General features: G+C 48.8%; 1 protein-coding gene across 1 annotated transcript; it reads left to right on the top strand.

The window, feature by feature from the left end:
• The first annotated feature begins 692 nt into the window (after positions 1-692).
• Mppe (Metallophosphoesterase) lies at positions 693-21496 on the top strand. The gene is made up of 3 exons (XM_084608206.1): positions 693-824; positions 5319-5560; positions 21157-21496. Exons 1-3 carry the CDS (start codon positions 693-695, stop codon positions 21494-21496), a joined length of 714 nt encoding a protein of 237 aa, XP_084464332.1.
• Positions 21497-22557: the final 1061 nt, after the last annotated feature.

The following is a 22557-nucleotide window of genomic DNA, read 5'->3' on the forward strand; positions in this document are numbered from 1 at the left end:
TGAATAAGTTTCAGCTTAGCCGTGACGAAGTGTTTGCCGCATATTCGATGAGCAGGCATCGGTATCCAGCCTTGGCGCTTCACCGCGGCGGCCCACCACTGTTTACGGAGACCATTGTCGGCAAGAAACCTGTGCAAACTTAGTAAACTTCCTCTTGCGTGCCTTTCAGCACATGTCATTGCGACGCGATTAGTCGGCATGGTGCTCTGCATTTCTCGGCAACAGCAAGCCATCACACAATCACGGTAGGCAAAGCAACGTTTCAGTCGCTTTGCCTACCACGCGAAAGTCACTGCCGACGACAGCGCCACTGCATTTTAGTGACGTAGCCGGAGTGGATCGGCCATGACCCGGCGGTGATTGGAGTTTCTTAGATTCCATAATTCAGAACTGAAATTAGAAACTTGAGCAAATCAGGATCACTGACAGAGATGATTGAGGGTGGTACTGGGGCTTTCTGAGCTTTAAATTTGGAGAGTGAAAAGAACAAGGAAGAAATAATTAGGAATAAAACGAGCCTGCGTTCCTCGTTTTCTTCTCGTGTGACATTATGTTGATGCGGAGGCGCTGTTCAGCGATGAAGACGAAGAACTCCGGCATAGCTGCATCAGCCCGTGCTCCAACCACAGTCGACTCTCTCAGCACCGATGCGATAGATGACTGCGACCGCGTTCCGCCGGTGCCACGAAGATATGGCGTTGAGTAAGAGCCGCCTGCGAGCTTCTCTGGGCGCTCTCCTGGCGTACGCGCTCATCTTTGACTACGGAGTCTACGTTCTCTGTACCAGCTACCACTGGCCGCACATCTTCCGCAAGCCTGACCAGGTATAGGTTGTATGCACTGTCGGCTGCCGCGAGGGGGGGGGGGGGGCGACGGGAAAAATGAAGCCTTTTTGCTTCCGGTGTGCCATAGCCTTGATCATCGTCGTCGTCTGTTGAGGTTTCGTTTGGGTAGTTCGAAAGATCCAAGCTGCTGTGAACTTTGTAATTTGCTTCAATAATGGTCGATTGCGCTGTCTACGGATGCGGCAATAGGTCGTGCAGATGTAAAAACTCAGAGAACCGCACAGCTGCCAACTATTTAAGGTAGACGCCTGCTGTGGCGGGTCTTGCACTGTTGCTTTTGCTGCGTCGTTTTGCTAAAACATTGCTGTGCTGACTGTCCCACTCGATGTGATATAAACGCGGTTGTGTATGTGCAAGTGATCGCGCTTACTCAATGACAATTTCATAAACATGCTACCTTCAACTCTTGGAGGAGAACCTTTCGGACTGCTGCCCTTGTGCTCCCAGTACGTGTATGCAGCGTAACTGCAAGCGCGGTAAAGTGCTAGAGGAATGCGAGGAATACCGTCAAGCCGTTGCACGTTACTAATTAGCTCTTGCTAGCTTTTCCCTGTGACTGTGGGTACCAGACCAGGCGCTGACCAGACATACCGCTGCGCGCACTACAAGCGTCGGGCTAAGATAATCGGGATACAGAACAGTGCGACGCCCGTTCGTGCCTGCTTTGCGGCTGTACTAATCAGTCCCTCAAAGCCCGCTTTCCCCCGGCGTTTCTGTACATGCTTGGACACCGGGGTGTGGCTGGAATGCTTTCTGATGCAAAAATAAAAGCAAAAGGAAAGTGTCGTTCGTGCATGAATCCGAACTGCGAAAACGTTGCTCGCGGACGGAAGAAAAGCGGTGGAAATCGCTGACTTAATGATCGCGTCTGCAGTATGCTAGAATATTCTTGCTCACTATAGTCACGCAATACCAGATCGTGATAGTGCTTCACAATTTTGTCCGTCGTGTGACTCCACTACAACTTTGGTATGCGACGACCGGGCAGCGTCGCGCCCGTGACCAAAAAAAAAAAATGGCGAACGGCGTTTGTACGATGACGTCATGTGAAATGAACCTAGACGCTCGCCACTGCTGCCATCTGTATTAGCAGTGCTAGTTTGTACCGCAGACTGCTTCCTTCCGAGCAGATATTGGTAACATGCACATTAGATGAGAAGTTCTCTCTGGCCATGCAGTAGGACGAGTGACGTCGCAGGTGTAGGCTTGGTGCCGCGAGTGCATAGCTGCAACGTATATTTACGATAGGAATAGTTGCAAACATATACTAATAACCGGTGGAACAGCCTGAGACGCAAAATGCAGCTGTCTCTTACCTGTTGGCGACAGGTCAAGGCACAGCCCAGGAGGCTGCTTTCGCTGACTTGGCTTTCGGCGCAAGATTGGTTCGGCTAAGCATTGGGCGTCTGGTTCTGTTTTTCTGTTTCCCCTGAGCCTTCGCGCCTTTTGCATTGTAGCTAGCGCATGCGATGAGATTGTAATTCTGGAGAGATGTTTATTCAGTCTCCCGGCCAGGGGATCTACCTCTGGTCGGATTTAATTGTGGTTCACGATTTCCACTGGAAGCTTTCCAATGCTCCAGCGTTCGAAGCATTCCTGTAGCGCTTGTGCCTAAGGATGGTGGCATCATCAAAATAACTAAACTTGGGATTGGTCGAGCTGTTTTCCAGGCAGCCTCTTCCCTGTAGGAACTCGAATGATGGCACATTTTTGGAAGCGATAATAAGTGTGTCGGTGTGCAGGTTAAGCACCTTGCGAAAGAAATGAGAGGAACAGAACGAAATGAGAAGTTAAACTACCCGTTAATACAGCACTTAGCAGCCAGGATTGGATTGAGGAAGAAATTAGGTGTTTTCGAGAAAAAGTGGTGTTACAATGCACCAGAACGAAAGGGAAAAGCGCTGGAAAGATAAGAGGGAACGGTAAAAAAATCAGTGCCCATTCATCGGTACGGATGGCTGTAAGGAAGCGCAGAGGTGGAAAAACGGTACGGGATTTTAAGGGTGAAATAAGAAGCAATGGAAATCATATCGACAAAAATATTTCAAGTACAGACTTCGTCTGCGGTCAAGAACTGGCTAGTGACCACTGGATGGCTGCAATTTGCTTTACAGCTAAAAGTATGCCCGCAAAATTCTGTAACGAGGTTGACTTCACGGAGAAAGAATTAGCAAAAGCAGAAAAAAATTTAAATATACCACCAAAAACTCTTTATTTGGGGCGATACTTCGTTATACCACCTGGGGTTCTTTAACGTGCGCTGACATCGCACAGCACACGGACGCCAATTCGTTTCGCCTCCATCGAAACGCAGCCGCCGTGGTCGGGATTCGATCCCGGGAACTCCGGCACAGTAGTCGGGCGTCTTACCACTGCACCACCCCGGAGTCCTCCACTACGGCGTCTCTCATAGCCTGAGTTGCTTTGGGACGTTAAACCCCACGAACCAACCAACCAACCAACCAACTTCGTTATACCTGGTTTACTTAGAAGTTAGGAGTGGTGGTAGAACAATATTTCTCAGTGGAACATGACGAGATTGAGTACAGGCTTGTGTTTGCAATCATAACTCTGAAAATGTAAATTGAAGCAACGGATCCTGATGAAATCCCATCCAAGCGAACTAATGAGCTTGGCCGCTTTTCCACGGAGGCGAAAGCTAAGCGTTTGTGTGCTGCATGATGTCAGTGCACGATAGAGCACCCCAGATGGTCGAAATTTTCGGAGCCCTCCACTATGGCGTTTCTCATAGCCTGAGTCGCTTCGGGAAGTTAAACCCTGCAAACCAAACCAAAACCAATGAACCTAGGAAAGTATAGAAACTAATTATACCACATAAGTACATTCATGACATTTTATGATTGTGACGGAGTTGAACGATTGATTGATTGATTGGTTCACAGGAAGGGAAAGGCGCAGTATCTGTCACACTTGTAGCTGTGGGACAGATACTGCGCCTTTCCCTTCCTGTGAACCAATCAATCAATCAATCGTTCAACTCCGTCACAATCATAAAATGTCATGAATGTACTTATGTGGTATAATTAGTTTCTATACTTTCCTAGGTTCGTTGGTTTTGGTTTGGTTTGCAGGGTTTAACTTCCCGAAGCGACTCAGGCTATGAGAAACGCCATAGTGGAGGGCTCCGAAAATTTCGACCATCTGGGGTGCTCTATCGTGCACTGACATCATGCAGCACACAAACGCTTAGCTTTCGCCTCCGTGGAAAAGCGGCCAAGCTCATTAGTTCGCTTGGATGGGATTTCATCAGGATCCGTTGCTTCAATTTACATTTTCAGAGTTATGATTGCAAAAACGAATTTGGCAGAAATGAGAGGAAAGTGCGGGACACGAATTTCGCCTTTAAGGGCTTATGATGCTTAATGCATACCTTCGAAATAGAAGTTGTTTCCATAATTCTTCACGTGCTTACGTGATAAGTTGACACATTTCGATGCTGCTATCTACACTAGTTTCGCACTTGGAAGGAAATTGCGCACTTTCCAAACGAAAAAATTGAGCTTCCGTAACTGACAAAGTTTTCTTTTTTTTAGGTTTGAGTATTGTAGCTAGGCGAAAAAGTAATGCCTCTTAGTGCTTACATAAATGATGTCTGAAGGAATTAAAAGAGGATGCTCAATTCATGCATGTATCAGTGTTTCCTACGGCAAATTTGTAAAGCGGGCACCCGCAGTTACCGCTGCAAAAGCAAGAAAATGAAAAAAGGGAAACGCTTAATTAGGCTCCGTCTGAAGGGTATGACGCGCTATCCTTCATTAGTTGCTTCAGGTGGTTTGTGTTCTCTTTGCATATCGCTTCGCAGATATTAAAAAAAAAAACGTCTTTTTTTTTTTTTTACCGCAAGACATACCAGGCCTTCCATTAGCCAAGTCCAAAGAACGGATCTTGGTGGCCTATAGGGGTCATATCCCTGAATTTAGGCCTAAGGGCACGTCACAGGTTCGTTTGGCATCAAATTATCCCAGTTATCTCCGCAGAATTAATTTGCCTTGCGTTCTTACATTTTACTATGGCGTTTAATTCATTATGCAACTGTGCACAATTACTACATGTCAGGAGTTGCGATGGACGGACACAACGAAGGCCTTCCGCCACTATTACAATTTCGGGGGACTTTTCCGGGCTCTCAGGCTGGCACCTGACAACATAGTGCATAGTGAAGTGCAACGAAAATCTCTGCAGTGCAGGGTTCCTACAAATGACCGCTTTTTCCTGCCCCTCCTACCTTCAGCCGCACTAATGGGCTTCTGAAATAATTTTAATAATTCATCGGATATTTAAGTCGCTTTCAGTTCTGTGTGAGGTCACGACCCTCTCGACTAATCAGTTTTCTCAACCCCGACAACTAGGTTGTGTTTCTACTGAACACATCTTTGCCTAACAGTGTCGAAGGCTTCCCTAACCCTGCTCGAACCACGTGACCTTGGAATCCTGGAATAATCCTGGACGCAGGTGCGGCTCCTCCTGGTGGCCGACTCGCGTCTCCCATTCTCCCCGGGTCTGTCCGAGGCGGCGTGGGCGTGGGACGAGGAGCGCTTCGTGCGCCGCACCTTCCGTGCGGCGGTGGACTACGTTCAGCCGCACGCAGTCGCCTTCCTCGGGGACCTGTTCGCACAGCCACCTTTTTTGCCAAACAACGACTCTGCGCTGCTCAGGGAGCGATTCGGCGAAGTCTTCGCGCTTGATGCGCCCATGTAAGCGGGCGCATATAGAGAACACTTGATTTCATACAACAGCGCATCACCGTCCGGCAGATTGGGTTCAGGATCTGAAGAGAGGCAGACATTTCACAGACGATGAATGAAAGTCATACGACCTATATGCACGGCTTTTTTGACGTGATTATCTTATCGGCGATGGAAAGAAATGAGGCATATATACATAACCGGAGATCAGTGTATCTAACATCTTTGATTGCTACTTGTGCATTTAAGACGAGATGTATGCAGATGTTTCGCTGGGTCGATTTCGGACTTGAAGGACCTTTGTGTCGCTTAAGCTCCGCTTTTAAATGCATAACTGACAGTGAATGGTCCTGGTCTGCCGTTCCTCTAGCGGATCCTGGTTCGCGTATACATGCTGCTCGCTTAATCACTAATTCCTCAATATGTGCCTATATTATCTCATGCATACTCTTTACCATACAGTCATAAAATGCCACATTACGAGATGGTATATAGTTTATAAAATTTACTTAGCGGGAAAGCTGGCGCTACCGTTCATGGGAGTTTTTTAAAAGGGCTCTTCATTCATGGTACATCAAGGCTAATTACTTGGCTTGGCACCAAAAGGAATACAGGGGTATACATATTTGTAAAGGAAAAGAACATTGCGAGGAACTGGTGTTTCACAGTCAGAATGTGCTTAAGTGTAATCTGCCCATATACGCCCTTTCAATTTGTTTGCCTGAACGCACAAGTGCAGACCGCCGAGTCAATAAGCGCCGTATGATGAAGCACAGCGTCGAAATCAGCGAGAACACGCTCATGCGCGCATTGAGCACTCTGGTGCAGCTTTCCTTAGTCAGGCTGTTATGAAAATCGGAGCCATCTGGTGTTTTTGACTGTTATCGCACTTTGTTTTGCTTTCTGTATGCCGCTGAGAAAAGATTAGGGAGGGAAACGTGGTGCCGCCTTCGTTTCCTTGGGGTATTAACCTGTGAGTTGATAAGCGAAATAATTCGATCAGATGTCCTTACTATCGCATCTCACGTTGTGTAACGCCTTTCGTCTGTTTTCTTACCAGTGCGAGTAAACAAATCCTTATTGAGGGCTTGTTTTTAAACGATAGCTTATACAGCTCTTTCGGCCGAAAAGCTTTCAGCGTCGTAGTAGCAGTAGTTGCAGTCCGCAGTCGTGGCCTAGTATTTTGGGCGCCAATTCTCGACTGCGGGGGGTGGTTGGCTCGAAACCCACCGCTGGAACCTCACCGGTAAATATGGGTACAGCGTCCTCCACCCGCCGCCCGGCTCTCACAGGGGTATAAGCCTGAAAGAGGCTCCACAAACCCCGGTGCGCTCTCTCTCGGACGCAAAACCAGTTTCGAACACTGCTGCCTGCAAAGGTATAGGTGTAAGGTATAGTGGAGGCGAAAAGCTAGGCACCCGCGTGCTGTGCGATATCAATGCAAGTTAAAGAACCCCAGGTGGTCGAAATTTCCAGAGTCCTCCACTACGGCGTCTCTCATAGTTTAAGTCGCTTTGGGACGTTAAACCTCTACAAACCAAACCAGGTATAAGGTATAGGTTCTAAAGCTTTTAGGGCAATACCTGTTTAACGGGGGTGTCGCAATGGCTCAACACACACACACACACACACACAAACACACACACACACACACACACACACACACACACACACACACACACACACACACACACACACACACACACACACACACACACACACACACACACACACACACACACACACACACACACACACACACACACACACACACACACACACACACACGCACACGCACACGCACACGCACACGCACACGCACACGCACACGCACACGCACACGCACACGCACACACACACGCACACACACACACACGCACGCACGCACGCACGCACGCACGCACGCACGCTCACACACACGCACGCACGCACGCACGCACGCGCGCGCACACACACACACACAAACGGTGAAAAAAAAAGGGGGGGGGCACATGGGCTTCTGCTGCACTAAGCGGAATAATGGTTGTCCGATTGTGGAACAAATCACTGACCCATTGGTACAACTTGTTGGTCGATGACTTTTTTCCCAAGCATTTCACCCCAGAAGAGTGAAGCACCAGGCCAGGGGAAATCTACCTATATTGAAAACCGGTGGGTAACCGGCGGCACCAGGGATCGAACCTGGTACCTCCCGAATTTGAAGTGGCGGCTGCACCACAAGGCCGGACTGCTTTTTTGTTTTGTTTATTGCCGGCTTGTAAAGACTATGCAGCATCTGCTAAAAAAAAAAATCTTCTACAGCTTCGGTGGCAGTCTTCTTAGCACGCCGACTGTATCGGTTAATAACCAGCATGGCAAAAGCAATAGGTGTAGTGCGCAGAGCTGTGGCACAACCAACGTGCCCACGGAGTGTGTCAGCCGGGCGTTGCGGTTGCGGTCGATGACGCACGGCGGTGATTCCCACATCGAAATAGTAACGTTCGCATGTTAGCACAAAAGCAGTGAAAAGTATAGGGGTCTGCTATAGTAGGATGCAACTTATAAAAACAGCAGTTGCTAACTATGGGCAGTGGTTCACCATGTATTATTCCAGTGAACAGCAAACAGATTATTATTATTTATAAGATTCTGCAGGCTGAGCGCCCAAGCAGGAGTGGCATACAGTTACATACAATGCAAAACGGCATGAAAGCATTAGGTACAAAACCCACCACCACATTTAGTAGACCAGCGGAAGCGGTTATTACTACACGTGAGATACCATTCATGCAATTCAGAGTTTTTATTCTCTCCCACCTGTGCCTCAGTATATTATATACACCGACTCCCAGGCTGCTATGTGTGCCATTCAATCTAAAAGTCTAACACATCATCTGCCTATGGAGCTCGAGGCTGCACTTGTTGCCCTGCAGCCCTGCCCCGTCTTCCTTCGACGGATTCCTGGACACTCGGGGATTGACGGCAATGAGCTGGCGAACCAGCTCGCCCGTGAAACTCGTAACCGGGCACCGTTCATTCCCTGGCCAAGATCCTTGGAGGGCAGGCCGAGACTGTCTCTTCGCGCCACCATCAGCGAATATTGCAATGCTGCTCGCTTAGATCGCAAGCTCTACCCCGACCCTCATCCTAATCTTTCCGTTCGGGAAGCTCATGTCCTTCGGCAAATACAGCTGAATACACTAATAACCCCTGCACGGTTATATCTCTACAAATTCTGTCGTGATCCATCATGCCCTTCCCCTTATGCCAACCTTTCACACTGCCTATTTTCATCTCCGGTTGCACTGCAATCGGGATTCTTTTCCATCTCCATCTATACTATCTGGACCTGGGTGGACTGGTTTGGTGCTGAGGGTGAAGAAGAGCAACGCCTGCTCGTCGGACATCGCTGTATTAGGCGCCAAAGTGTAACGCCCCAATAAAGTCTTCTGCTACTTCTACTACAATGAGTGTCGTGTTTGTGCATCGTCGATGTAGTAAAGACGTACGCGCTACAGTTAAACTGTTAACTGTGTTTATTCACCAGATAAGAGGGTGCGACCAGCGTCAGCCGAGGTGTAAGCCGAACTGCCGGGGCGAAGAACGGAGGGAACGGAGGCCGGAGATGGGGATGGGGCTTGCTTCCCAGAACTAGAGGAGAGTGAGGGAGCCCGCCGTGGGGGGCGTCCCGCTGAGCGCAGGCAGGCGGCGAGTCCTCCCAGCGAAGCGCGAAGAGGGGTGCGGGCCTGTCCATTAGCGCGCACTGCTCCAGTCACAACAGAACGAACGAGGGCACAGCTCTTCGAACACAACAATGAGCAAACAAAAAATTCACATAATCAAAACAAACATCCAAGAACTGACAGAAAGCAACATTTCATGACTCATTATATACTTAATTCCAGCATATCTAAAGATTGGAGAGAAGAATTAGCCAAACGATTCCAATCTGCGAGTGTATTAGGGAGAAAGGATAATTTCTAATAGTTAGTCCTAGCAAAGTGAGATGCTACGTAGAGGGAATGAGAGAGGTGTGTCTGCCTACTAGCAAGAGGGCGAACTTCGGACTGCACAAGAATGCTGAATTGGGCTAGTTGGTGCGTTTGCATTTTAGGAACGTAGCGCAAAGAAGACAAGGACACAAAATAAGGGACACAAACACAAGCGCTTACTCACAATTGAAATCTTATTGGAAACGCTAACAGAAATACACTGTGCAAGACACAAAAAATATTAAAAAAACATGATAAGAATTCACAAAAAAAAATGTGAAAAAAGCAAGTCTGGAAAGATACAGAAATGTTATGTTAACCATAAACCATGGTAATCATAAATCAAGTACATGCAATACAGGACGCAGGTAATTTAAAAATTCCCTTTTCTTGTGAAAAATACTACATAGGGCAGACTGGCCGTTGTTGAAATGTCCGCCATTTTGAACATAGGAATTCTTTACCCCAACAGCACAACATAATTTGCCTAAACATTGTTCAAAATGTAGATGCCCCCCCCCCCTTTTGATAAAACTGTCGCGCTTGGCACATTGCGTAATCAACGCACAAGAGAAATTATCAAGGCATACCATATCACGAAAGGAGGGGACAAGTATGCTAGCGAAGTATCCATTAACCAAAAACTGAGATTACTTACCTTAAATCAGTTGTCAAGAAGTTTTTTCCATGTTATATGTATCTTTCCAGACTTGCTTTTTCCACATTTTTTGTAAATTCTTCTTCATTTTATGTTTTTTTTTATATTTTTTGTGGCGTGCACAGTATATATTGCCGCGAAACCTTCAAAACAGTATTTGTTATTTTTAACAGCCGCCGGCATACAGGCTTATCACCCTGATTCTGGACCACGTATCAGTTCCGTAATCTTTGTTTGTTAATGCTCGATGTCGCGAGTCACACCTTTATCAGTTTCGTTGTAGCGCAAGATGCACCGAGATCTATCTCGAAGGCTCCGGCCACTCGGGTGTCTTTCCACAATGTTCCAGCCCGTGCTGGTAGCTGTTTGCGACGTTATCTAGATTGTTGTCTGCAGCCTTTAAATTGAGCGTTGACAAGTGTGATGGGCATTCTTTGTTCGACGATCGACGAGCACGTTTGTTTCTATCGCCGCCGCCGAGTTGCCTAGTTCTTTTTTGGGCGCAAGTCAGCCCAAATAAAGAGTTTATTTAGTGCAATCATCGACCTTTCATTTGTGTCGTGGACCTCGTCACCACTACGTGACATCTGGTGGAGGTGCTGTTCTTGATCCTTCAAGCGAAGACCTCAGCCTTATTCCTGTCGCTCTGGAAAACCAGCCTACAGGTCACCGAGCCAGCCGCCGACTCCAAGGCCTACAACCCGAACACGGTCTGCTGCCTGACCACATTCGATCTCGGAAGGCATCGACGCTGACAATGGCCCAGCCTACAGCACCGGTTGTTTTCGTCCAACCCCGTGAGCCCCCCTGCTTCCATGGACGACCGGATGAAGATGCGGGAGATTGGATGGACCTTTTCGACCGTGTGGCAGATTTCAACGGCTGGGACGACGCTGCGAAACTCAGGCAGGTCTACTTTGTTCTTCAAGGACATGCCCGAATTTGGTTTGAAAATCACGAGACTTCTTTCAAGGATTGGTAGATATTCAAAGCACAGTTCTTGATGGCCTTTACAAGTTCTGTCCGAAAAGAAAGAGCTCAGGCCCTTCTCCAATCAAGAATTCAACTACCAAACGAGCCCGTCCTGGTCTACGTAGAAGAGATAAAACGCCTGTTTCGCCGCGCCGACCCTAACATGACCGAAGGTGAGAGAGTGAAATTCCTAATGCGAGGAGTTAAAGAGTCGCTTTTTGCGGGGCTTGTGCGAAACCCGCCGAAAACTGTGGAAGAATTTGAAAGTGAAGCATCGACCATCGAGAAGACGTTGGACACCCGGATGCACCACTACGAGCGACCACTTCAGCCGGACTGCTCAATCCACTACCCCAGCGCATCTACAAGCGGAGAGAACCTTCGGGACCTCATCCGGGAGATTGTGCGAGAGGAGCTCCGCCGACTGATGCCATCATCGCAACAACCGCAGGTGGCGACTCTTGCGGACGTCGTCAGTGAAGAAGTCCAGCAGGCGCTGCAGGCGTTCCTCAAGCGACGGCTGCGACTGTTCCAGCACACGAGGGAACAGCGATGAACTACGCTGGTGCATTACGTCGAGCTCCGCCCCGACGTGATGACTTTCCGAGCCCTCGCCGCTACCGTCCTGTTCCTGAAAACCGCCCCTTGGCCCCCGCCCGCCAAGCCTACCAACGACCAACAAGCCCCGGGAAGTGCGACGCCAGGAGGACTGCAAACAACCGGCCATTATGCTTCCACTGCGGTGAGGCCGGCCACATTCTGCGCCACTGCCCGTACCGACGAATCGGTCTCCACGGATTTGCAGTCGACGCTCCACGACCACGTCCAGGTGAACGACCACAAGAAATTGACAACTATCTGCGTAGCGGTGAGATTGCGCCACCAAGCCGTCGGTTCAGATCTCCATCGCCGTCAGTGCCCGCTTTGCGTCGCCAGGCCGTACCTATGATGAGAGTATGCGCGGAAGGTCCCCAAGCCCGCGCAGGGAAACTAAACAGAGCAACCTTTGGAGGTGAGGTTGCTCAACGGCGAAAGGACGAAGATCCTCCGCCGCCGACGACCAGTAACGACGACGCAGCCATTTCACCGCCGCTCCACGCGACGTCATCGACGACAACACGACCAGAGTGCAAGCAGACACCGCCCCCCAGCGAAGTAACAACGGTATGCCCCGGCCATGACCTGAAGAAACGACGGAGCCGAGATCGGACACTAAGGCCCACGTGCAATGCGAGGACACGAATAAGTGACCTTGAAGTTGATATCGACGGTCACAGAGTCACTGCTCTTGTAGACACCGGAGCTGACTATTCAGTCATCAGTGGACCGTTAGCGTCCCATCTCAGGAAAGTTACAACCGCTTGGGATGGCCCACTGATACGCACCGCAGGTGGCAACCTGATTACTCCATCGGGGCGATGTACTGCAAGAATAACCGTAAATGGGCGTACTTACCCCACCAGCTTTGTGGTCTTGCAGCCGTGTTCCCGCGACGTGATTTTAGGCATGGACTTCCTAAATGAAAATAGGGCTATCATCGACCTCCGATCCAAGCTCATCAAGCTCTCTGCAGACAAAGCCATACCTGCTACGACGACTTCGACGCAACACGTCGCTTTAAACGTCCTCGACGGAGAATTGATAGTGCCGCCCCGATCAAGCGTAGCCGTCAGCGTAGGTAGCACAGACATCGAAACCGCTGAAGGCATCGTCGAAGGAAATATCCAATTGCTCTTAGAACGAGGTATCGGCATCGCAAGAGGCATCGCGAAATTCCGGAGAGGACAAGCTCAGGTGCTGGTAACAAACTTCAATGAAGAATACCGGCATCTCAGCAAGGGCACGACCATCGCTTTTCTCGACGAATTAGCGGACCTCGAAGACGTATTCGCCCTCCACGACCAACCATTGGAAGACGCACTGGACAATTCCGTCAGCCCACATTTGACATCAACCCAGTATTGACCCACAGCAGGAAAAACAAGATTCGCAGTCTTCTTCGAAACTACAAGGAGTGCTTCTCGTCATCATCGAAGGTACGACAAACACCACTGGCCAAGCACCGCATTATAACGGACGAATACGACCGACCTCTGCGCCAAAGCCCTTATCGTGAATCGCCGCGAGAACGACAGGCCATTCGCGATCAAGTTGAGGAAATGCTGCGTGATGACGTAATCCAGCCATCGAACAGCCCCTGGGCGGCACCAGTCGTTTTGGTCAAGAATAAAGACAGCACACTTCGCTTCTGCGTTGATTACCGCCGCTTGAATAGCATAACGAAGAAGGATGTCTACCCGCTTCCCCGCATCGACGACACTCTCGACCGGCTCTGCAATGCAAGGTACTTCTCATCGATGGGCCTGAAGAGCGGATATTGGCAAATTGAGGTCGACGAAAGAGACCGCGAGAAGACTGCATTCATCACACCGGACGGCCTTTATGAGTTCAAGGTGATGCCATTTGGCCTCTGCTCTGCACCAGCCACGTTTCAACGAGTAATGGACACAGTCCTGGCAGGCTTGAAGTGGCAAATTTGTTTGGTATATTTGGACGACGTTGTTGTCTTCTCGTCAAACTTTGAAGACCACCTAAAATGACTACAGACAGTGCTGGAAGCCATCAAGTCATCGGGACTAACGCTAAAAGCAGGGAAGTGTCACTTCGCCTACGAAGAACTCCGGTTCCTAGGTCACATCGTTAGCAAGGATGGTATTCGCCCAGACCCGGAGAAAACAGCTGCAATCGCACAATTCCCACCGCCTGCCGACAAGAAAGCTGTGCGCCGATTCCTTGGGCTGTGCGCTTATTATCGACGATTTGTCAGAAACTTTTCGCGGATCGCCGAACCGTTGACGCAGCTTACAAAGGCGGACATACCTTTTAAATGGGAAGCGCTGCAAGGAGAAGCCTTCGACGAATTTAAGCGCCGCCTGCAATGCCCTCCTGTACTTGGCCACTTTGATGAAAACGCCGAGACCGAAATTCACACCGACGCGAGCAGTGTGGGCCTAGGAGCCGTTCTCGTCCAGAAGAGGAAGTAATCGCCGGACAGGATAAAGTAATCGCCTACGCTAGCAAGTCCCTCACAAAAGCCGAAGTCAATTACTCGACGACCTAGAAGGAGTGCCTTGCAATCATCTGGGCCACTTCTAAGTTTCGTCCATACCTATACGGCCGACCATTCGAGGTGGTAAGCGACCATCACGCGCTCTGCTGGCTGGCTAATTTGAAAGATCCTTCCGGCCGCCTTGCCAGATGGAGCCTAAGACTTCAAGAATTTGACATGACTGTAGTCTATAAGTCGGGCCGGAAGCATTCCGACGCAGACTGCTTATCCCGCGCTCCCGTCGATGCTCCCCCGAAAGACGATGACGACGACGCCTTTTTGGGACCGGTAAGCGCCAGCAGTTTCGCAGAACAACAGCGATCAGACCCTGAGCTGAAAGCGCTAGCCGATTACTTGGAAGGAAAGACCGCTTCCCCTCTTGGTGTGTTCAGGCGACATTTATCATCCTTCACGTTAAGCAATGGCCTCCTCGTGAAGAAGAACTTCGCACCCAACAAGACCGCGCAGCTACTCGTAGTGACTAAAACCCTTCGGCAAGAAATTCTGCAGGCGTTGCACGATGAGCCCACAGCAGGCCACCTCGGATTTGCGCGCACGTTGTGTAGAATCCAGCAGAAGTATTACTGGCCGCGACTGCCTGCCGAAGTTGCCCACTACGTGAAGACGTGTCGTGAGTGCCAACGACGCAAGACGCCGCCGATCAGACCAGCAGGACTACTAAACCCGATTCCGCCCCCAATCCTGCCCTTTCAACAAATTGGGATGGATCTCCTCGGCCCCTTTCCATCTTCGTCTATGGGTAACAAGTGGATCATCGTGGCCACTGACTACCTTACCCGTTACGCCGAAGCAAGAGCACTACCAAATGGTACCGCGGCAGAAGTCGCCAAATTTTTTGTCGAACAAATTCTCTTGCGACACGGCGCCCCAGAAGTGCTCATCACGGACAGGGGAACGGCGTTTACGGCAGAGTTGACGCAAGCCATCCTGGAATACAGTCACACAAGCCATCGACGAACAACTGCGTACCATCCCCAGACCAACGGCCTTACGGAGCGCCTGAACAAAACGATCGCGGACATGATCGCTATGCACGTCGACGCTGAACACAAGACCTGGGACGCCATCTTGCCGTACGTGATCTTCGCGTATAACACGGCAGTCAAGGAGACGACCAGAGCGACCCCGTTTAAGCTTGTGTACGGCAGGGAGCCCACGACGACGCTCGACGCAATGCTGCCGCACGTAACCAGCGAAGACAACCTTGACGTCGCCGCCTACCCGCAGCGTGCAGAGGAAGTCCGAGGACTCGCACGGCTGCGTATTAAAGACCAACAGCGCACCGACAGCCGACGACACAATTTACGACGACGCCATGCAGAGTACAATCCAGGAGACGAAGTGTGGGTTTGGACACCAATTCGCCGTCGCGGATTAAGTAAAAAGTTGTTGGGTCGATACTTTGGGCCATACAAAATCCTTCGCCGCGTCGAACCACTGGACTATGAAGTCATTCCCGACGGAACGTCAGCATCACAAAGGCGCCGCGCACGCCCAGAAATTGTACATGTTGTACGACTGAAGCCATATTACGCGCGTTAAAGAATCTGTGGTGTTTAAACCTTGCAGTGTTTATGTTTAAGTTTCTTTATTTTGGAACATCGAGGCGATGTTTTTTTTAAGGGGGGAGTAATGCCGCGAAACCTTCAAAATAGTATTTGTTGTTTTTTTAACAGCCGCCGGCATACAGGCTTATCACTCTGATTCTGGACCGCGTATCAGTTCCATAATCTTTGTTTGTTAATGCTCGATGTCGCCACTCACACCTTTATCAGTTTCGTTGTAGCGCAAGATGCACCGAGATCTGTCTCGAAGGTTCCGGCCACTCGGGTGTCTTTCCACAATGTTCCAGCCCGTGCTGGTAGCTGTTTGCGACGTTATCTAGATTGTTGTGTGCAGCCTTTAAAATGAGCGTTGACAAGTGTGACGGACATTCTTTGTTCTACGATCGACGAGCACGTTTGTTTCTATCGCCGCCGCCGAGTTGCCTAGTTCTTTTTCGGGCGCAAGTCAGCCCAAATAAAGAGTTTCTTTAGTGCAATCATCGACCTTTCATTTGTGTCGTCGACCTCGTCACCACTACGTGACAATATTCTGTTAGCGATTCCAATAAAAATTCAGTTGTGAGTAGGTGCTCGTGTGCGTTTCCCTTATTTTGTGTCCTCTTTGTGCTCCGTTCCTAAAATGCTAACGTAAGGGCTCGGATCAAGGGCCAGATTGTGATTAAGTAAGAGAAATAATAAATTTTAGACGGATGAAATTTCTTCTTGCTTGGATAGTGACAATACCACTTCCTGCCATTAGTTCACCATTAGTTATCCTAAATCGGTCTACCGTATTTGGGATAGATAAAACGCAGTGTCCGTCTCTGAATTTTTTCAAGAGCATTTATATATTGCACATTTTATGGGGTTCCCGCAGAGTGCGAGCATATTAAAACCTATGCCTTATAAGAATTGTGTATGCGAGAAGTGTGACCGGGAGTATCCTTCAGCTCGTGTTTGAGCAGGCATAGTTTGCGAAAGGCTGAAGAGGAGATGTAATGAATATATGTGTTCCAGCTGAGGCGGTTATTTAGTGTAACGTCGATATATTTATATTCCTGCACCTCGGTTAAGCTGTGGTCCTGGACAGAGTAAGAGTACTGAAATGGATATTTTGTTCCTGGTTATGCAAATCAAGACAGACGTTTCTGAGTTAAGGACTATGCCCCACTCCTGGCACCACTATAGTATGTTAATTTGTTCAACATTAAGTGCGGGATGGTTTTCAAGTATACCACACTTTCGTTAAAAATAACGCAGTTGTCGGCGAAGAGAGGAAGTTTCATGAGATTATGGGTCACATTAACTATATCATTGCAAAGCATCAGGAAGAGGAGTGGCCCGAGAACACTACCTTGCGGAACACCGGAAGTGACTGGAAGATAGTTAGAGTTTGAACCATTAATATGGACGTACTGAGAACGATTGGTTAAGTTGGCTGAGATCAAGCCAATGAGGAAACTGGGAAGTTCAAGTTGCTTTAGTTGGAAAATAAGCTTGTCATGCGGAACACGATCAAAAGTTTTGCGTAAGTCCAAAAATATAATATCTTTTTGTACACCTCTGTCGAGGACAGAAGAGAAAACATGAAGTGCTGTTTACTCGGTTGTGATTGAAAACCCCTTTCTGAAGCTATGCTGTAATAGAGGTAGAATATTGTGGTTATTTGGGAAGTCAGAGATATGAGTACTCACGATGTGTTCAAGCATTTTACAGGTCGATGATACCAAGGAAATAGGACGGTAATCGAATACTGAAAGTGCAGTTGCCTTTTTTAAACACAAGCATTACGCGCGCTATCTTCTTTCACCGGTGTGATGCCCCGATCATAGGGCTCTTTTCGGGGTGAATAGCAGAAATCACACACGAAATAGAGCCAGTAACAGATTTAATCAGAGCCATGATGCCCTCGCTCAGCCGACAGTCTTCGCCTGGAAGTTACTGCGGTGATCCGGTGCTTGAGGTTGGAGATGATGGCCATAGCTACAGGCAGCGCTGTTGACGGTTTACACGGCCAGCTCAATATACGTGCCGCCAGGACTAGCGAGCCGTCTTCGTATTTTTAGGCAGTCGTCCCTCGCGAAACGAGGTTTAGTCGACCTGCTCTAGTGCACCTCCCGTTCCTCTCTGCCCCGCTGTCCTTCTGCTGTTGTCCTTGTCACCTTGGGTCCTTTCTTTCCGTTCTCAGAACCCCCGCCATCCTCGCAACTGCGCACGTGTAGCCGTCATTAGCACGTTGTCCCCGCGTTGCAGCGTGTCGTTCAGCGACTCTTCTTCGCATTCGGCTTCGGACAAAAGGCGACACTGGCGAAATTGAGCAATTGCGAAAGGTGAAATTGTGGAGAGGTCGGTGGCTCCCGGATCCCATGTTCCGGCACAGGCAATTAGCAATCACACCAGGAAGAGGGGAAGATCTAATTGAAAGTTGGAAGAATAATACAATGTACCTTGCTAATTGCTCTGCGTAGTGCCGGAGAAATGCATTTGGAATACTATCCGGTACTGGGGACGATTTTACTTTGAACCTTGACATTATATTAACAATGTCCTCATACGAAATAATGTTAGTGACAAGAGTATCACAAGGTGTGTTTACGAGCGGTCTAGAGATGGAAAAGGCACTGTCGAAAAGGTTTTGATATTTAACTAAACAAAACAAGCAAGAGGCCTCGGAATTCTTGCGATTTTAATTTGGTTGGATGGTCAGGTTTTATTTAGGCAACCAGAAAAGCTGTAACAGCGGAGTATTTTCTGTCACGGAGAAATTTTGTGTGGTGCTTACTGCACACTTAGGCAGTATCCGACTACAGGCATAATTCCAGATTGGCCGCCATCTAGCGCGAGGTGCTGTTGGTACTTTTGAAGGCTAGTAGTCCTGATGACCGCCTAGGAGGCGCCCGGATGTGTCCACCGGCCTCAAGTGAAAAAATGCAGCCCGGTCGAGTGAGTCAAGTGTATAGCAGCCTCAAGGACTACTAGATTTCAAAGGTCCAAACAACACTCGCCATATATATCAATGGTTAACTATTTGCATTTGTAACGAAAGAGGACACCCCAGAAACAGACTGTTGTCGCGAGAAGATACATTTTTCAAGTGTGAAGTGATCGAACAGAAAGACAGGACGTGAGAGAGGGTGTTCTCGTCACAAGCCTACTATCACAACTGCCTTTGATTTCCTCTTTGTCGGAGGAAATTTAAGAATCTTGTCTCAAGGTATGCAGCCGATAGGAGGTGATTCCCATTTGCCTCTGATCAGCCCTCTTACGCCAGATGCGGTTAACCTGCCGCATGAGATATGGTTTTGTCATCTCCATGCACGGCTTTCTGCCGCCCACACTCTTTGTCCAGGTAGATGGGAGCGATCCAGTGGTCTCGCTAATTTCATTCCATTCGATGTCTTCAGACCTTGGTATAAATTTTATCGAGTGGTTGGCTACGTAACCAGATTGGCAACTTCTTTTGAAATAATGCCTTGAATTTCTTTTAGTAGCAGCGTGAGAGGTAAGATGCAAGGTGCAGACTGTTGCATCGTACCTGCAAAGCAACCTACGATGCATCACCTAGGCTCATTCCAGTTAACACTTTAATGGCAGTATTGCCTCAGCCGAAGCGCCGTGTACGGCAGGCGCACAAGATTCTAAGGCTTTTTGTTTAGGACATAAGTGTTCCCAGTTTAAAAAATCATGGCCTCATGAAGGAGATCACCTTTTCTTCTTGAGTAATTTAGTCACCCAGTCGTAAGGAGTTTTGGTTTATGTGTTGGGTCACTGCACATTGCGTTGATCATTGATTTGTCAACAGCGGCGGTGATCGGCGAAACTGCAGGATCGAGGACTGATACGTCCAAAGATGGCTCTTATTGGGGCGAATAAAAAAACCTTGTTAGTAGTTCTGTCGCGAAGAAAACACTCCTACTGGCACATTAGTTTGTCGGCATGCTGAGGTCCTCAAAGCTGTGCTCTTGGTTGCAACTTTTTTTTTCATAAAGAGAAGTGACTATTGCTCTTACCAATTACAGAAAAGAGTAGTTGAGTTACCCGGCACGTTACCGTATTAAAAAGTAATCGATTATAACGCGTTACGTACATCTCCGTTTACGGCACTCTGCTAATGAATGAGTGAGCGTCACTAAAGAAGTGCAGGCATGAGAATGAGAATCCGCTGATGGGAGCTGCTAGCGCGGTCGCGTCAGGTTGCCACAGTTTTTTTTTAAATGCACTAATGCACTCTAGAAATCCCATCGCATATTTTTGCCGCACCACTCTGATGCCCGCACTAGCAACGCTACAAGGATAAACGTCCAGGCCAGGGCTCACCATCATAGCAAAGAGGGATACCCACGTTCCTACATGTTTGGGCCTGCATGGTCGAGCATACACGGCACAGGAATCCACGCTGGTAGGATAGTATAGGCATCCACACTAATCCAAGTGATTCGCTAGAAGTGGAAGGAGCGTTGGACAAAGAACGTAGATTTATAAGCGAAACAGATGAGGATGCCTCTATCACGGCGGTGGCATCCAGCGTTTCACGGGAATGACAGCAACGTTTTCTCGAACGTTTCGTGCTTGGCAAACGTATAATAAAACATATGCATAGGGAACGGTCGCATTGGTAGTGAGCGAGTGAGAAAATTCTCTTTGGAATGGGCACTAAGCCAGTGGTCATAAACATAAAAAGATATATGAAGAACTATAAAATCAGGATCATCATCATCAACATCATCATCATCATCATCAGCCTGACTATACCCACTGCAGGGCGAAGGCCTCTCCCACATTTCTCGAATTAACCCGGTTCTGTGCTAGCTGCATCCACTTGACCCCTGCGAACTTCATAACCTCATCCTCCCACCTAATTTTCTGCCGCCCCCTGTTACGCTTTCCTTCCCTTTGCATTCAGTTTGTTACCCTAAGCGACCATCGGTTATCCTCTCTTCGCACTGCATGTCCTGCCCATGCCCATTTCTTCTTCTTGATTTCCACTAGAATGTCGGTAACTTGAAATCAGGATGGCCTTGTTCATGTGGCACACGAGGGCCTTCGAACACATACCACGCATCTGCCTTCTCGGGTCATGATCATCAGCAGCAGCACTAAATGCACTGCAGGCGAATGTCTCTCCCATATATTTCTCCTCAGGTAGAGCGATAACTCAGTGAGGTGTGGCCCGTGCATAATCTGCCATCAGCGTCCTTTTAGGTATTCCTTTTGTTCAATGTCGACAAGGACTGGTCCACAGTTACACGATACCGCACGCACGTACCTAACCCCGCTCTCCGACCCGTCAACACCGTGGGCGTAGCTTAGCTCGGACGCACTTCCCGCAGCGTGGCGGTGGTGGTGCCTGGGGAGCGGGACGTGGGCACCGACGCTGACGACCCAGGCACGGCGATTCTGGCGCGTGCCTTCCGCCGGGAGCTCGGCTCTGCCGAGCCGCGCAAGTTGCCCGGTGGCCTCGAGCTGTTCCCCGTGGACTCGCTCGTCTACGAGCAGCTGCCGCCGGACGCTGTGGATGCGCGCACGAACAGTGTGCGGGTGATGCTGTCCCACTTGCCGGTCATACCGCTGCTGGACGTGCGCCTCAACTTGACGGTGGCCGCCGCAAGCCCGGACGTCATCTTCTCGGCGCACGAGCTCTCGTCCGCGCTCATCCGGACCACCAGGTGAGGCCGATGCGACGTCATGGTGTACAAGTGTGCGCTGGACGATTATAAGAATTATTTCGCTGTGCAACTGCCGCTTTCGCTTAAGATCCTTCTCTGCGAGTTCATCACATACGACGACGCCATTGGTGTAGAGAGCGTCACTGAGCATAGACCTGTAAACGGCAAATTGTTCATCTTGAAAAGTAACTCTTGATATGCTTGCCTGACACGAGAAAGTACCACGATCGGATATTCTGGGCTGGCAAGAGCACTCTCGAAAGCACAGTGTAACGGACAAATTACAAGCGAGTAGACGGGAAAAGTGCTTTTCGCCGCTTGTTGTTTGTCCGCCGCGCTGTGTTTTTGAAAATTTCGTGCCAACTAGCTCCAGACTATATTTTATTGCTGACGGGAGCACGCCGCGGGCAGTGAAAGAGCCTCGCAAGCTATACGGAGCAGCGTTCTTACATCCGTTAAGATTTGCCCTATCATTTTCATTTGCAACACTTCACCACTTAGGGCGCCTAAACATGAATCCTATTGCATTTCACCTTTGAATTGAACTGAAAATTTATTTCCAATAATAAACAGGAAATGAGAATCGGACGAAAAGCTACAAAGACAGCTTGAGAGATGCCCGAGGCCCAGTAAAGGCCGAGGTCGTGTGTGATCAAGGCGAACATACACGCATATAACATGGAAATTATGAAATATGGAAAGAGCAGAAGTATATAAACGAAACAGCAAACTAAAAACTAGGGCAGTAAAATAACGGTCAACGATCGTCTAACAGTATGAACGCAACATGACAAAACGTAATGAAAATGAAGTGACTCTACTCATGACAATGTACACCAATGCAAGGAACGGGAAGTGCAGAAAGACAGTGCGGCATTGATGAAATATAGCGTCCTTAATTGAGGCGGTAAAGAAGTTTGGGCTGTGTATACTATAATGATTTGGGATGGTAAAGTAAAGCGAAGGCTCTGATTACCGTTTAACGTCCTGGTTCGAGGAACGTCCCATATTGGTTTACTTCTGGTGTGAAAGTGTTTTTCGTAAGGCTTAAGTTGAGCAATAGTC

Source organism: Amblyomma maculatum, chromosome 6 (genome assembly GCF_055883805.1).
Source record: "Amblyomma maculatum isolate TAMU_Amacu chromosome 6, ASM5588380v1, whole genome shotgun sequence".
Classification (NCBI taxonomy): domain Eukaryota; kingdom Metazoa; phylum Arthropoda; class Arachnida; order Ixodida; family Ixodidae; genus Amblyomma; species Amblyomma maculatum.

Excerpts from the sequence above, each read along its gene's own strand:
- Mppe (XM_084608206.1), top strand. The coding sequence starts at position 693 with ATGGCGTTGAGTAAGAGCCGCCTGCGAGCTTCTCTGGGCGCTCTCCTG. Across the intron at positions 825-5,318 it reads TCTTCCGCAAGCCTGACCAG|GTGCGGCTCCTCCTGGTGGC; the intron begins GTATAGGTTGTA and ends TCCTGGACGCAG. Across the intron at positions 5,561-21,156 it reads TTCGCGCTTGATGCGCCCAT|CGTGGCGGTGGTGGTGCCTG; the intron begins GTAAGCGGGCGC and ends CACTTCCCGCAG.